Source organism: Hyperoodon ampullatus (assembly GCF_949752795.1).
Source record: "Hyperoodon ampullatus genome assembly, chromosome: 7".
In the NCBI taxonomy this organism is placed as follows: domain Eukaryota; kingdom Metazoa; phylum Chordata; class Mammalia; order Artiodactyla; family Ziphiidae; genus Hyperoodon; species Hyperoodon ampullatus.
Window position 1 is genome coordinate 99,802,940 of NC_136920.1, and position 16,693 is coordinate 99,819,632.

Here is a 16,693-nt window from a genome sequence, read left to right on the forward strand (position 1 = left end):
ACAAAATGGATTCAGAAACACCGCACTCTACCATCCTGGTCCCAGCAAAGCTCTGTAAATGTCAGGTATGGGCTGCACAGTAAATGTGGAACTGGTGAACTCTGTAGCCCCTCCTCATGGTATGGACGTGATGCTAGAGTTTTTGGAGTCTGATATTACTCTGTAGAATCTGGGTGCATGAGGTGGGGCTTCATTAGAAGGATGGGGTTATTTCTTGTCTTGCCACCTGAGGAAAAGGCTTTTTTCTAGCCCTCCAACCAGACAGGATGGAGATTCTGAAGTAAGTGATACATTGGGGCTTTTTCTCTCAATATTGACTCCCAAAGGTCAAGATGACCAAGGGTTTGTTCCTAGGAAGTGGCTGCTTATATTGCCACCTTCCACATGCAGACAGGCAAGAAGTAGGAATGAAGACACCCAGGCAAGGGGCCTGTGAAGTTATGCTGTTCTTTTTGGGACTCTATGAAGCTATTTTGGGACACTAGGTCGAGGAGGAATGAGTGCCCTGTGCCCTACAAGACGGACTGTCTCAGTCTTCATGTATCCCTTTGCTTACTTCCCTCGTCTCTTCCCTTAATATGTACTCAATATGAAATGCCCCACCTTCATCCTCCATGCTAAGGGGAGGAGAAGGAAGGGGAATTTACTACTGATTAGGCCAGTGTGGTGGCAGCAGAGACGGTCTGAGAGAGAAGCACTGAGAACAGTGAAACCCAAGGGACCACGATGGGCTGCTTGGTCCCACTGCCTTGCCTGCATGGCCATCTTCCTGCTGCTAAACTTCAGAGATCAGGGACTTGTTTTCACAAGGGAGCTGGCAATCCTTCACACAGTCCATGGTGGTGGTGGTGGGGTCATGGGTGTGAGAAACAGCAGAACAGGCAGGGTCCTTCTGGCAAAGAAGGATGGAGATCTCACTCAAGTCCTAGCAAAGATCCAAGAAGGGGGTATTCCAGCCTCTTGAATATGTCTCCTTCCTAAGGATGAAATTTTTCCCCTTCCCTTTCCCCTAAATTTCCATCAAATTCTAGCTTTTTCAGCTCCTTGAGATGGAATCTCTTCTTCTGTGCCCCCCAAAACAGAGAAACGTCTCCAAGGTAGAAGGTCCTGGAAAGTGCATCTAGAATTAGCAAGCTAGTAACAAAGGCCAGGCCTTAATGGGGCTGGTTATGGGTCAGTCCATCTGGTCACCCGAGATCTAGATCTGGGGACAGAAAGTCATTTGGCTTAAATTTCTCTCTCACTCAAAAGAATTACTAAATTCCAGGGAGGAAGGGACCAGAGAGGACACCTTATTCCTAGTGAGTGCCCATTAATCCATCTGGACACCCCAGAGCTGGGCCTGGGGACGGAGATGTTTTGGCTTAAATTTCTCTCTTACTTGAATTCTAATTCCTATCAAGGAAGGAACTGGAGTGGCCTTTTTATCCATCCTCTTGTTTCCGGGAAGATTAGAGTCTTAATATATTGTTATTAGTATTTTCTGAGAAATTATCTTTTTTTTTAACATCTTTATTGGAGTATAATTGCTTTACATTGTTGTGTTAGTTTCTGTTGTATAACAGAGTGAATCAGCTATACTTACACTTATATCCCCATATCCCCTCCCTCTGGCGTCTCCCTCCCACCCTCCCTATCCCACCCTTCTAGGCGGTCACAGAGCACCGAGCTGATCTCCCTGTGCTATGCGGCTGCTTCCCACTAGCTATCTGTTTTACATTTGGTAGTGTATATATGTCAATGCCACTCTCTCACTTCGTCCCAGCTTACCCTTCCCCCTCCCCGAGTCCTTAAGTCCATTCTCTACGACTGCGTCTTTATTCCTGTCCCGCCCCTACCTTCTTCAGAACCTTTTTTTTTTTTTTTTTTTTAGATTCCATGTATATGTGTTAGCTTACGGTATTTGTTTTTCTCTTTCTGACTTACTTCACTCTGTATGACAAGTCCATCCACATCACTACAAATAACTCAATTTCATTTCTTTTTATGGCTGAGTAATATTCCATTGTATATATGTGCCACATCTTCTTTATCCATTCATCTGTTGATGGACATTTAGGTTGCTTTCATGTCCTGGCTATTGTAAAGAGTGCTGCAATGAGCATTTTGGTACATGACTCTTTTTGAATTATGGTTTTCTCAGGGTATATGCCCAGGAGTGGGATTGCTGGGTCGTATGGTAGTTCTATTTGTAGTTTTTTAAGGAACTTCCATACTGTTCTCCATAGTGGTTGTATCAATTGACATTCCCACCAACAGTGCAACAAGGTTCCCTTTTCTCCACACCCTCTCCAGCATTTATTGTTTGTAGATTTTTTGGTGATGGCCATTCTGACCGGTGTGAGGTGATACCTCATTGTGGTTTTGATTTACATTTCTCTAGCAAATTACCAATGGCATTTTTCGCAGAAGTATCCATATTTTACAGATGGGTAAACTGAGGCTCAGAGAATTATTTAACTTTTCTGAGGTCACAGAGTCATTAAGTGATGGAGCCAGGATTTGAATTTAGCCCTAGATGACTCTCTCCCCATCATCTTCTTTATTTTCTTTGAAAGAGAAGGCTCCCAGCCCTGGGCACCCCTAAGCCCTGCACCCTCTACTCCAGCCCCAACTAGTTCCAACACTTCCCCAGAGCAGCACGGCTTGTCACACCACAATGCCAGCCTTCTTAGCCTCCTCCTTAAATCTGGACCTGGCCCATCCTGACTTGACCTGCAGTAGCCCAGCCCCATATCTGACCCCTTCCTCTACCCTTCCCACCAGCTTCTCTTCAACCTGGGCAGGGGAGCACAGGGGGTCCTCAGGATTCTAGTCCAGGACGGTGTGTGCATCTTCTAACATGACGACAGGGGGGCAGGGCCTCTCTCCCAGCAGGGTTAACCTCGGGGAGACGCACTGCATTGGGAAACAGAAGACCCCAGCTCTCCTCTGGCCTCTGCACTTGAGAATAATAACCCCTCATGTTTGCAGCTTCCACCCCCTCAGGAGCTGAGTTAACTCTGCCACAGCTCCCTGCGACAGGGAGGGCCCCGGTTATCATCAACACCTCCCTAAACTCTAGAGATACTAGATGCACCTAGATACTGACATCTAGATACTCAAGCTAATAGGTGTTAAGTCAGATAATCCTGAGCTCAAATTCTACTCTTTCTCTTACTCACTGTGATGTTAAGCAAGTTATTTAACCTCTCTGGGCCTCTGTTTCTGTATCTGTAAATTTATCCGACCCTGTAAGATTATCAGGAGGACTAACTTATGTGCAATATGGGAAGTTCTCACGTTTAGTGAGTATCCCATAGGTGGTAGCTGTCAGTAATCAGTATCATTACCATCATCTTTATCACTATCTCTGGTTTATTGTTATTTTCTCCCAGCCTCATCTACAAAATGAGAGCTTTGAACGAGATGGTCTAATTCCCTTCCAAATTTGAGTGACTCCCTCAAACTCACACACACACACACACACACACACACACACACACACACCCTGCTGCTCAAAGAGGCAGCGCAGGGGACCCCAGATTTACAAAGCCACAGTGACAAGCCTCAGCTCTGCTCAGTTACCCTCAAGGGTCAAGTTCAGGCAGTAGGCAGAGTGTCATGGCGGCTGAAAGACAAGAGGGCAGAGGGTGAGGGAGAAACAGGCCAAATGCCCAGAAGGATTAGCAGGGTGCAGGGAGACCTAAGGTCTTGGAGTGCAGCCCCAGAGCCATCACTTGGAATCAGTGCCCCATAAAACCTAATGGGTGTTTGAACTATCACCAGCCAGGGAAGGTCTGGGAGTTGGAGAGAGCTTTCATCCCCCGCCGCAACTGGGGCTGAGACATGGTGGCAGGGAGACCTGGGTGGGGAGGCAGAGCTTCATCTCCACTTGAGCGTCACCTCCTCCCAGAACTGGCACCTCTGGAAGGCAGGCAATGAGCGGTGACTGCAGTACGGCGCACCTTGTCACCTGGGGCTCTTCCCGTCCCCACCCCCGGGGCCCGGCGCTTTGATACAAGATGGCAGCAAAGCGCTTGCCCCACCGCAGCTTGACCAGCTGCCTTCTGGGGAAACTGGAGCACATGTTCCTTCATCCAGAACTCCCAGTGCCCTACTCTGTGCGGGCCTGTGATTACATGCCAGATACGGTTAGGGCGACTGCAGCTCTGGTCGCAGGTGTTCTGAGGCGCCAAGCTCTGGGGAGTGGCGAGGATTTGGGTGAACAAACCTGCTCCATCTGTCAGAGGCCAATCCGTTAGAGGAAGCCCCTCCTGTGAGGGGAAGGATTCACACAATGGAGGTCCTTGGAGATACTGTGGCCATGACCTGGCCGGCAGGAGGGCTCAGGAGTTTGCTGCATTGAGTTTGCTCCACGGCGAGTGGGCTCTGGGGGAAAGGGGCCACCTGATGGTTGGTATCGGCCGCTTGGTTCTCCAAAAAAGAGGGTGTCTGCTGTCAGAGGAAGGAGGACAGTGGAAGGGGCTTTCTCTTCCCTTCACTGCCCTCTCTCTTTGGACAGCATACACAGAGTCCTCTCCGGCATCGGCCCACAGCCTGTAATTCAGCCACCCAGCTGCACTGAGTGCTTGGCTGCTCTGGTTGTGGGGAGGGCAGATTACCGAGTGGAGTGCAGTGATTGGCAGGTGCCTGGGGGGCCCGGCTGCCCTGGTAGCAGAGGCAGGCTCCACGTGACGCTGTACTGCCCGAGAAGCCCCAGCTCCCGGGACGCCTGTGTGTCCCCTTCCCAAAACTCAGACCATCCCCCTTTCCCTTCATCATTCTTTAGATCCACGCTTCTCCAACTGTTATAAGCAAGTGAATCATCTGGGATCTGGTTAGAGTTCAGATTCCAATTTAGAGCCCAAGATTCTGTATTTCTAACCAGTTCTCGGTACTGTTGCTGCTGCTGCTGCTGCAGGGACAATGCTCTGAGTAGGACATCTTTAGGATTTTCATAGCATTATTATGTATATGATCTCTGCTCTCATAACAGCCCTGTGGAAAGATTAATAATAATAATAATAAAAATAATAATAGTAGTAGCATATATCATTCTCATTGCCTCCAATGCAAGACACTGAACCCCGAATTTCATAAATCCTATTTCAATCTTCACAGCACCTCAGCAAAAGAGCTCTTTCTCAGAATTTACAGATGAGAAAAAAGTTGACATTCTGAGATAACTTGCCGAGGTCATGAACCCAATGAGCGGTGGAGTTGGAATTCAAACGTCCAACTTCTAACACTGGTCCTTCCTCTATTTATATATAAGGTTGGCAAATTTAAGCTTCTTTTAAAAAGTAATGGCCAAGGGTGTAAGCTCTGGAGCCAGAGTGTGTCTGACTTTAGCAGAGAGCCCAAGAATCTGGACCCAGACTCTTAAGATTTGAATGCTAGCTTTGTCACTTGCTAGCTTAATGATCTTGGGCAACTTACTTAACCTCTCTGTGCTTCAGTTTCTTTAACTGAAATGGGAATGATAATACTAGGGTTATTATGAGGATTATACAGTCAGCCTTCTGTATCTATGGATGTGGAACCTGCAGATACAGAGGACTGACTGTAAGACACTTGAGCATTTACAGATTTTGGTATCCAAGGGGGTAGGGTCCTGGAACCAATCCCCCTCAGATACCGAGGGACATTGTAGATACTATCTCATTATATATGCATCTCATAATATATATAATCCTCATAATAACCGTAGTATTATCTATCTATCTATCATTGACCTTAAACAAATAGACAGTTATTTCTTCAGCAGTACATGGGTTTATTCAGGATCAGCAAAGAATTGTAATTTGGGGTCTGCAAGCATGGTGAGCCATGTATAAGTCTTGTGCAACAAAGAGAGGAGAACTCTTCTATAGAGGGGGAAAGGAAGCTGGGAGGGCTATAGTAAACTTGGAATCCATTGGAGGAATTGAGAGTTCAAAGCATAGTGGCTTTTCATTGGCTGAGCTCCTGCCAGCCTAGAAGAGAAAGTTTTTCTTCTTCCTGTAGGGCTCTGCTATCATTCACGGTGTGAGAACTCCTCCTTCGGACTTCCCAACTCGATTTTCATTGAGGTCTCTGTTTATTCATTTTTATATTATCTGTCCAATGAGATTATAGACAGAGAGCACTTAGAAAAGTGTCTGGCACAAATATCAGTGATATGATTACTTGTGAAATGGGGATATTGATACTAAAGATAAAGACTTTCATTCAATCAAAGACTTTGCAAGTGTCAGACACTTTTCTACATGTAGTAACTCATTTATTTCTCATAATAATTCTATAAGCTAGGTTTAATATTAATCACATTGTATAGATGAGGAAACTGAGGCACAGAGTTTAAATGACTTGCCCCAAATCACATAACTAATAAGTGACAGAGCCGGAATTTGAACCCAGTGTGGTTCATGCAACACGTATTGACATATTGATTGAGCGTTTACAGTGTGCCAGGCACTGCTGTAGGCACTGGAAATACAGCAGTGAACACAATAAACCCCCTGCTCTCTAGGGGTCCTAGACTAATACCTCCTAAGCACTCAGCACAGTGCTTGGCACATGGTCCTAGACTAATACCTCCTAAACCCCCTGCTCTCTAGGGGTCCTAGACTAATACCTCCTAAGCACTCAGCACAGTGCTTGGCACATGGCAAAACCCTCAATGAACACTAGCTCTGCTTGTCCTCTTACCCTTCTCTTGCCTGTGGCAGACATCACTAATTGATCACAGCATTCTTTCCCGCAGAGCCTGCCTCTGTCCAAAAAACCTGTCTCAAGACAGCACTCCAGGCAGCCTCTGTCTGCACTGAGACCAAAGCTAATGTCAGCCCTGAGTAACCATGCTATCGTGGAACAACTGAACATTTCTGACCTCAAAGCCTGTGGTGTCAGCACCCAGGAGGAGGCAGATGGGACAGAGACAGAGGGAGGTTCATATGGGGAAGAGCTGAGAAGCCAAGATTGACCAGGGAGGTGGGGAGGGAAAGCACTACCAACAGCTGCTCAACTCCCTTGCTCTCGGCCTGGAGCTTTCCAAAGAGGATGAGCAAGAAGACTGGGCGGGGGTCTGGCCATCCCCATGCAGGTCTGTCCCTAGTGACACCAATTAGGGCTGATAATCCTGCTAGGCCCTCGTGGGCCCCAGGTCTTTGGAGCCTGGCACTAGGCTTGGGGAGAGGTGGAAGGTGAGGTAAAGGGCGAGCAAAGGGCTCCCCACCCCCGCTCTACTGCCTGCTATCGAGCCCACCTACTGCCCAGCAGTCCCCTCCTGCCCAGCAGAAAGCCTGGCTGCAATTCCCACGTTATGGCCTCTGCCAAATGAAGCACAAACTTAACTACATCACCCCCCTGACAGGACAGGGAGGGGCTGGAGTGGAACGCTGGGCGGCTTCAGCCCCTAATCTAATCACTGGCATGGGTCATTTCAATTCTGCATGCCAACGGAGTGTGCTGGGGGCGTGGCAGCTCCCAAAAGCCTCCATGCTGGTGCTCAGCTAATTGTGAATCTCTTACTGTCTCCCAGGTGAATAACTCAGGACTAAGAGCTTCTGGCTGCTGAGATGGAGTGTGAGCTGGGGAACCGGACAGGGCAACACCTGAGATGGGCCCTGGGGCACAGATGGGGTTGCAGGGAGGGAGGCACAGCCTTCCTGGACGGGACACAGGAACTGCTGTCCCTGCCCTGGGGCGACCACCCACCATCTGGGAACTGGTCTTAAAACCCAAGACCTAGAAACAGACTCACAGACACAGAGATCAGACCTGTGGTTGCCAAGGGGGAGGGGGAGGGGGGAGGGAGAGGGATGCACTGGGAGTTTTGGGTTGGCAGATGCAAAGTATTACATTCACAATGGATAAACAACAAGGTCCCGCCGTAGAGCACAGGGGACTATATCCAATCTCCTGGGATAAATCATAATGGAAAAGGATATTTTAAAAAAGAAAGTCTATATATGTATAACTTTGCTGTACAGCAGAGATTGGTACAACATTGTAAATCAACTATACTTCGATTAAAAAAAAAAAAAAAAAAAGAAAGAAGGAAAAAAGAAAACCCAAGACCTGAAGTTTTCTGGAACCTCAGAGCCACAGGGTAGGGTAAAAATTTAAGTTCCACCCCTTCCTACTAACCTTGCCTTTAAATATATAATTAGATCCCTGAGAAGTGAGAGGGCCCTGGAAGCCTTGGGACTTTACCGAGGGGAGAGCTAATGCCTTCGCGCAGCTTCAGGCTGGCTGCCTGCAGGACGGCTCTTTGGTTCATTTATGGGTCTGGCCCATAGAGGCTTAAAGCTGGACCCCGGGAGACTGGCTGAGTCATGGAGATGTAAGAGGTGAGGGGCTCAGCATCCTTAACCACACAGCTCCTCTCCTCTAGGACAACTGGAGAAGGAGGTGGGGATGTCTTGGGAGGAAAGTGAGACCTCTACCATCGAATTATTGGCCATCCAACAGGCTGCAGAGACTGTGGGAGATTGTAGCAGCAGCCCTTGGAAGTTTTTCTGGATATAATGACAAATAGAGGGCTGCCTGTCTAGCCAGGGGCTGTGCTTAACTAACTCTTTATTCTAGATGTTAGTGAAGTCCCCAGAACTGGAGCTGTGATTTCTTGGTGAGTGCTGAAACTACCTGAGATTCTGGGAAACAGCAGATGGAGGAGCATTCACAGCTGGGAAAATCCCATTTTTGCTCTGTTCCTCAGTTTCCTCCCTTTATGAAATGGGAACCATGAAAGGTATAAACACTTGCAGAGGCTGAACTAACGCTGCTCTGTAAGTAAGGGCTGCTGGTGCCCTATCTTCGTCCCACTGCCGAGGGACACTATTCCAGGAGGAGGGCTCTAGTGCCATTCGCTAATGATAGCTTTGCTTCAGGATGCAGACCTGACCCAGGGCTTAGACTGAGTCCCTGGCTGCCATGTTGACATCAGGGCCACTTGGCACTTGGACAGAGGAGGTCCACACACTGGGGCCTGGCTCAGCAGTCAGGCTTCACTCCTGAAGGCCTGCTGACATAGAGAGGCTGGGAGATATTCCCCAAGGAGGAAGCCAAGGTGAGCTGCATGGGAAGTGAAATGGGAAGTCCCTTGGGCAGCACCCACCCCCACCCCTTGCCCGGCCCGCAGCCCAAGTCCCTGACAAGGAGGCATATGGTGGCTTCAGTCCTTGACCTTTGGATTCTAGAATAAAGGCCCTTCTGGGGAATCCAGTCCATAAATGGATTCTGATAGAGGTAGCTGGAAGAGGACCTCACAGCAAAGACTAAAGAATGGAATCCGTCTGTTGATAGCAGGCAGGTCTTTTTATTTCACGATATATGATTTACTTTTCCAAGTACTCTTGAATACATTGCTTCATTCTGATCCTCAAAATTCTGTGATATGGGTAGAATAAGTATAAGCAGCCCCGATGTCAAACAGGGTAAGCTGAAGCTCTGAGAGGTCAGTCTCAAGGTCCCCTGGCTAGGTAGTGATGGAGCCAGGAGCAAAGTCAGGTGCTTTCTCCAAGACAGAGGTGGAAAGGAAGGAGACTGTAGTGGGGACCTCACCGCAGATCTTTTCCTTTTCTAATAACCGAGACAGTGAAGAAAGATTTGGGATCAATTTAGAGGCTAACTGAGCCGGTCGAGGCAGAGGAGACCAGGAGCAGGAAGTAGGAAGCGAGGAGGGAAACAGGTGGACATTTGCATGGACACTTCCTGTTCACAAACTTCTTACGCTCCTCATTTCATTAACAGCAGCAGCGGAATTTCATGGACAATTGGCGTTGAGCACTAACTGGGAGGTAATGAGAGAGGGAGGATGCGGGTAAAGGCTGTTTGAATTTAAATTCTTTTCCTTTGGGGGGATGGGAGGGCAGATTTTTTTAAAGGCAATTTTAGTGCTGGAAAAAGTTCCCAGCAAACAGCAGTCCTCTGTAAGCAGTGTTAGGAGTAATGCCTTACCCTCAGCACACTGTGTTCTTCTACCCACCAAATCCTGATGGTTGTCCTGAGTGAGGGATGCTGAGGGACTGGGTGTCTGACCCTGGGCAGATTCAGTCCCTCAGACTTGGGGAAACACACTGGTAGATGGTAGAAATGTGTCTACCATCAGCCATGAGCTAGAATGAGTTTCTCTGCAATAGTTATGGCAGAATCACCATGAAAAAAACTCTGTATGGACCTGGGCAGAGATGAGGATGACTTATAAATAGAAAACAAGATTTCTGTTTTAGGAGTGTGCAATCTAGTTGACAAGCGATACACACACACACAGAGCCACGAAACATTCAAGGGGAGAAGGATAGGAGATAATGTAAGTCTGAAGTTAGAGGAGAGGGGACGGAGTTATGGGGTGATCAGGTGGTAAGGGTGGGGATGGAAGACTGTTCTTTGAGCCAGGTCCTTAGACAGGGACCTACAGATTGGTGAAACAGAAGAAGACTGTGCCAACTAGAAATAGAGGCTTAGATGGAAATGAACCCCTTCCTGAGCAGGATGGTAGGCAGGCTGGCTTGGCTAGATTGAAGGCTCTGTAATAGAAAGCAATGAGAAACGAAGAAAGTTAAATATAAGGGGAGGGAAACTTTATGGAAGGCTTGAATTCTAACCTTAGGATTCAGGTTATGAGGCCACAGGAACTGCCATAAGATAGGATAATCAGTACAGAATTGGCCACTGAGGAGAATGAACCAGAAGTTGATTAGTTACCCGAGTGCAAGGTGATCAGGGCTCTTCTATCTGGACAGATGGCTGTGGGCACAGATGGGAAGCTAAGGGGCCATCGGGACTCTGATGGCTAACTTTGTGTGTCAACTTGGCTGGGCCACAGATATTTCTTCAAACATTATTCTTGATGTTTCTGTGAAGGTATCTCTTAGATGTTTAAAGTCTTTAAACCAGTAGACTTTGTGTAAAACAGATTGTCCTCCAGAATGTGGGTGGGCTTCATCCAATCATTTGAAGGCCCTAATAGAAAAAGACCAACCTCTCCAGAAGAAGAGAAAATCCAGCCAGCAGACCGCCTCTGAACACAAACTGCAATTCTTTCCTGAGTCTCTAGCCTGCCAGAATACCCTACAGAGTATGGATTTGTCAAGCCTCCACAATCATGTGAGTGTTATGGGCTGAACTGTGTCCCCCCAGAATTCATATGTTGAAGTCCTAACCCCCAATACGACACAGTGGGACTGTATTTAGAAACGGGGCCTTTAAAGAAGTAGTTAGGGTTACATGAGTTCATTAGGGTGGACCCTGGTCCAGTGTGACTAGTGTCCTTAGAAGAAGAGGAAATTTGGACACATATGTGCCCAGAAGAGAACCACAGGAAGAAGGCAGCTATCTACAAGCCAGGGAGAGAGGCCTCAGAAGAAACCAACCTTACCAACACCTTGATCTTGGACTTCCAGCCTTCAGAACTGTGAGAAAATCAATCTCTGTTTAAGCCACCCAGTCTGTGGTATTTTGTTATGGCAGCCAGAGCAGACAAATACAAGGATAGCAGATTATAATAAACTCCTTGAACCCAAGGGCCATGCATTATGCCTATCCCCCAGCTCAGTGCCTTACACATGGTGCGTGTTGATGAAATGTTGTGCTAGATCTGGATCCCCTCCAATAGGAATGCACTGCTGAGAAGGCACAGGGGAAGATAGACTCACCTGGGATTAAGGGAACAAGAGCTCCAGGATATAGATAAGGTGGGAACTTTGTGTTCTGGTTGGAACAAGGTTCCTCAGGGATCAAGTCAAGTGAAGAACGATCTGAAACGGACTTATTTTGTACTCTCTGGTGTGCCTAACACAAGGCCTAGGACTTAATCAACACTCAATACAAGTTTTGTTGAACGACTGACTGAATAAGTGACCAAGACAGGACTGGGAGATGGAGTGCTCTTACACCTTTTAAAAAACTGTTTAAACACACATGTATGCTTGAATGTGCTAGAAATTTTCTGAAAGAGGTTGCTAACGGTGGTTACTTCTGGGGAGCAAACTGGGTAAAAAGGCAGGATTACTTTTCACTGGATACCTCGTACTGTTTATGCATTTTCATCATGAATGCATTACTCCTGGGTCATTCAATAGCTAATTCGATGATGTGCATCCCTGGGCTGAATGAAAAGAGGCAACGGGGGCTGGAGAACTTTTTACCCCATCATTTGTCCCCTTCCAATATCCCCATAAAAACTTTTCAGCCTTCCCCAAGTGCCATGCAAACACATTGATGGAGACCAGCAAACTTGGGTCTTCATAAGCCACTCCACAGCACCCAGAGGGAACACAGGGTGATAGTGTAGAACCCCAGCAAAACAAGATAGCTTTGGAAGAGCAATCAGTCAAAGCGTTCCAGGAGGGCCAGCCACCCAGCCTCCTGTCGGTCCGCCTGGTCCTGGGTCTGGAAGTAGCTGCTGATAGATTGAAGCTGGGACCAGACTTTCCTCAGGGTCCGTGGCTGGGCCTGGTGCTCCTGACAGATGGGGGGCTCTACATGAGAGGAAAACACTCTAGGTGAGCCAGGGGCTACCAAGGCTCCCCCGGCCTTCCCATTGAAGCCGATGGCCTCAACCTTCAAGAAAGGTGGTGGGCAAAACTGGGCAGTGGGTTAGTTAGGATTGGGGACACTCTCCCTACCTGCTGAGGGGAGGCAAGACTGCGCTGAAGGAACCCCTGGAGAACACAGCAAGTAGGGTGTTGTGTAAGTAGGGTGTCGAAGCTACATCTATCCGGGAGATTTTTCTGAGCTAGCAGCCAGCCCACATTGACTTAGAGCTTTAGGGGCTGGAATGGTTCTTTTTTTTTTTTTTTTTTTTTTTTTGATTGAGGTATAATTGACATATTATATTAGTTTCAAGCATACAACATTATGATTCAATGTTTGTATATATTGTGAAATGCTCACCACAATAGGCCTAGGTAATATCCATCACCACACAGTTACAAATTTTTGTTCTTGTGATGAGAACTTTTGGAATGTACTCTCTTGGCAACTTTCAATGATACAGTGAAAATATGGACTGCTTCATGACTTTGCATGTTATCCTTGCACAGGGGCCATGATAACGTCTGTATCATTCCAGTGTTAGTATATGTGTTGCCAAAGGGAACACTGGGATGATTTGTATACTTTTGCACATTAAGCGATCAGATCCCAAATGTATACAAACTATTTGTGTGTGTGTGTGTGTGTGTGTGTGCGCGTGTGCACGTGTACGCACTCTGCTATTCTGGAGTCAATGGCTCCAAACTGGAAAATAAAACAAGCTAAGGGGACTGAGGCCCTGATCTCTAGGCTGACACGTGGCTTTCTGGGAAGCCAGCAGGAGACGGTCTTCAGTCTCCAGGGAGGTAATGTAATATGCAGGGCGAGGTTAAGAAGCAGGTGTTTCCATTTTTTTATACAGCTAACTCAAGACGGCCTGGTGCTCCACCCATGGGAACTAAGGCTGAGGGTGATAAAGCAGAACCAGGCAGGGACCTCAAGGCTTCTCACAAACCTGTTACCCCAATGAGCTGGGCCCAGGGATCCATTCTAGGCCCTTCCACATCGGTGCCCCCTCGAAGGCACAGGAAGGTCCACTCCCGCCGGCTGCACTGCTCATCATGGAGGAATTTGACCAACAGGATGGACTTGGATAAGCTGAGGACCAAGAAGGCCATGCAGACCGTGAAGAAGACCCCTGAGGGAAGGAGCCAGAGGAGGTGGAGTTAGCAAGGGTCTCTGGGCCTCTTCCTTCCCCATCTGAAAGGCAACATCAGATCTTGGACAGAAGTAGTGCAAGACAGGTACCTAGCGACCCCAGAGCTGCTTACCAATTAGAGGGGTGGTCACTGTGCTCTTCGGCACCTCATCAGACATGTTAACCCTGAAGACGGTGTAGCCCACCAGCACGCTGGTCTTGAACACAATCCTGGCGTGGAAGGTGGGTGGGAGATAGAAGCTCCCCAGGTCCACGAGCATTAGGAAGATGCTGGGAATCAGCAGGCTCACAACATAGACCAGTGGGCGCCTGCGAGTCACCACCTGGACAGGGATGAGGAATCTGTTGACAAGAGGGTCTAAGCCAATGGACAAATGTTTGGCCAAACCCCTAGCCAAGAACACTTTCTGCCATCCCAACATTTCTGCATAATATGAGAAGTCTATGTAGTTTAGAATAGGAGATTATCTTGCGGTTTAGAAAATAGAAAAAAATCCTTTAAGCTTTTACATAGAACTAATATTAATATTATTAATCATTATAAGAAGAAGCTACCATTTATTTAGCACTTGCTCTATGCCAGGCACTGGAATAAGTGTTTCATATGATTTGTCTTATTTAATCCTCACAACAACTCTGAGGGCTGCTCTGAGGGCTGGGTATTATTATTTTTTTTTTTTAACGATTTTATTGGAGTATAATTGCTTTACAATGGTGTGTTAGTTTCTGCTTTTTAACGAAGTGAATCAGTTATACATATACATATATCCCCATATCTCTTCCCTCTTGCATCTCCCTCCCTCCCACCCTCCCTATCCCACCCTTCTAGCTGGTCACATAGCACCGAGCTGATCTCCCTGTGCTATGTGCCGGCTTCCCACTAACTATCTATTTTACATTTGGTACTGTATATATGTCCATATATATACTACCACTCTCTCACAGGGCTGGGTATTATTATTTCCATTTTACAAACCGGGAAACTGAGATTCCTAGAGATTAAATTGCTTGTCCAAATTCACATAACTGGTAAAGAGAAACTGTTTTAAAACCAGGTTTTACACCATAATCTTTCTTTTTAAACCATTTAGTTTGCAATATATTGTATTGGTTTTGGTTTAGTCTCTCTTCTTACCTGGAACGCAAACACTTTAGTACCTGCGTATCTGTCAGAGTCCGGTTAGGAACAAATAGCACAGTTAAACTGGGAAAGTAGAGAGAGCTTGACAAAGTGTGGGCAGGACATAGAGAAACCACAAGGAAGAGGACAGTGCCCCAGGGATTTGGGGGACTGCGTCAGCTGTTCCTACCCTTAGGCCTGAAGGACCAAAGACCAGGAATGTGGTTAGAACTTGAGGGGACAGAAAGCTGGTTGGACTTGTGGCTTCCTCTTAGGAGCACAGCCAGCTGGTGGGGACACCGTGGGGTGGGGAGAAATGGAGAGATAAATGCCCCACTCACTCTCCCCCTCCTTCCAGTCTCCTGCCACTGTCTCCCCTGCCTGCTATTGGCCAAACATGACCAGGAGTCCCAACTCTACAGGCCGTAGACCAGCCTCCAGGAGCAAAAGTAGATGTGAGGTGGGGGCAACTGCAGATACCCAGCAGGACCTGCAGCATGGCTGGGCAGAGAGCTGCTGAGCAGGTTTTTTAGCTGGTAATTTAAGACTCATAAAATTACAATGATTGCTGTTGCCATTTTGTTATACCTAGCTTCTCTGGGATGGGAATAGGAGATGTCTGTAATTAACAGAAAATCTATTCTCATCTTTCCTGGAGAGAAACTATGATATGACAGGGCTGTTTCCCCCATCAGACACTTACTGCTTTGCAATGACCGTTTGAGGGTGAAAATGGCATGTTTTTAATCCTTCATGGGGCCAGAAATAATACCTATCTTACAGTGGGTATTCGATAAATGTTTACTGAACAAGTGAATGTTCTGGGCCATGTTGCTGTTAGATTTGGAGAAAAATAATGTCTGAAATCTCCCATTTCTCTGATTCACCAAACAGCTGAATGATTTCTATGTGTCAGATAGTGTGCTAGACACTTTTTCACATAGGATGTGATTTATTTACTCTTCACTGTCCGTTTGTTGGGAGGTAATAGAGCATCCCCACTTTATAGATCTTTAAAAATAAAGCTCAGCCCCCTAAGTAAGCTGAGTAAGTGGCAGAGCTGGGATGTGCTCCCACATCTTCTGGTTCCAAGCCCTGTGCTCTTTCCCATACAGCCTACTCTTGGTCTCATCAGACCTCTGAGCTGAGTTCAGGGTCTTCTCTCTCACCTCTGCCTCCCTCTCTGGATGAGGATCCCATAGACGGGAGCCAGGGCAGAGACCAGGGAAAGAGCAGAAGGTGGTGGGCGAAGAGTCTGGCTGGGTGAGACCAGATGTCACCTTGCTGGTGAGAGCAGGGCCTCCCCCGCCTTTGGGTCTGGAAGCATGTCCTGACTCAGTGGAGTTCTGCAGACCAGAGCCAGTCGGTGGATTGTAGTCTGGTTATTGTCTTTCACATGAGACATAACTGGCTGCAAATAGTTAAACCAGAGTGACACTCACTGCTTTGCAATCATTTGGTTAAAATACATTTTTACCCAAGTGCAGTCAACACGGAAGACCATGACCTGTCACCAACCTGCACCTTTCTACTCCCTTCATTGTGCTGTGACGGACATAGCCGTGGCTAGGAGGTACAGGGGGAAGGGAGTCGAGGGGCCAGAGTCCACAGGGGCTCTTGTGTTGCGAGCCCCGCCTGGGCTGTTGGTGATCTGGCCATATGGGGAGATGGGGCCCCCCAAGACTGCTGTCTCTGGAGGGTAGAGGTGGGAACAGCACCAGAGGCTTCATGGTGGACAGTACGGAGAGGAAGAAGAACACCACCCCAAAGGGAAGTACCAGTAGGCATGTTGGTGAAGCAGAAAGAGCTCAGGCTTAGAGTCAAAGGAACAGCAGAGTTTCCAAGCCTCTCAATTTGAGGTGCTGGTTTAAGTGATTCTGGATGGTATCGAACCTCTCCATGCCTTGATTTTT

At 47.4% G+C, this 16,693-nt stretch overlaps 1 protein-coding gene across 1 annotated transcript in view; it reads right to left on the reverse strand.

The window, feature by feature from the left end:
• Positions 1-12,294: 12,294 nt before the first annotated feature.
• The window catches only part of HTR3B (5-hydroxytryptamine receptor 3B), a gene marked incomplete at both ends in the record, with an annotated part of 34,277 nt that continues 29,878 nt past the window's right edge, over positions 12,295-16,693 (reverse strand). Inside the window, 3 exons of the mRNA XM_079708251.1 lie at positions 12,295-12,446; positions 13,457-13,639; positions 13,773-13,983. Coding sequence (XP_079564377.1) covers positions 12,295-12,446; positions 13,457-13,639; positions 13,773-13,983 — 546 coding nt within the window. The remainder of the gene's footprint in view (positions 12,447-13,456; positions 13,640-13,772; positions 13,984-16,693) is intronic.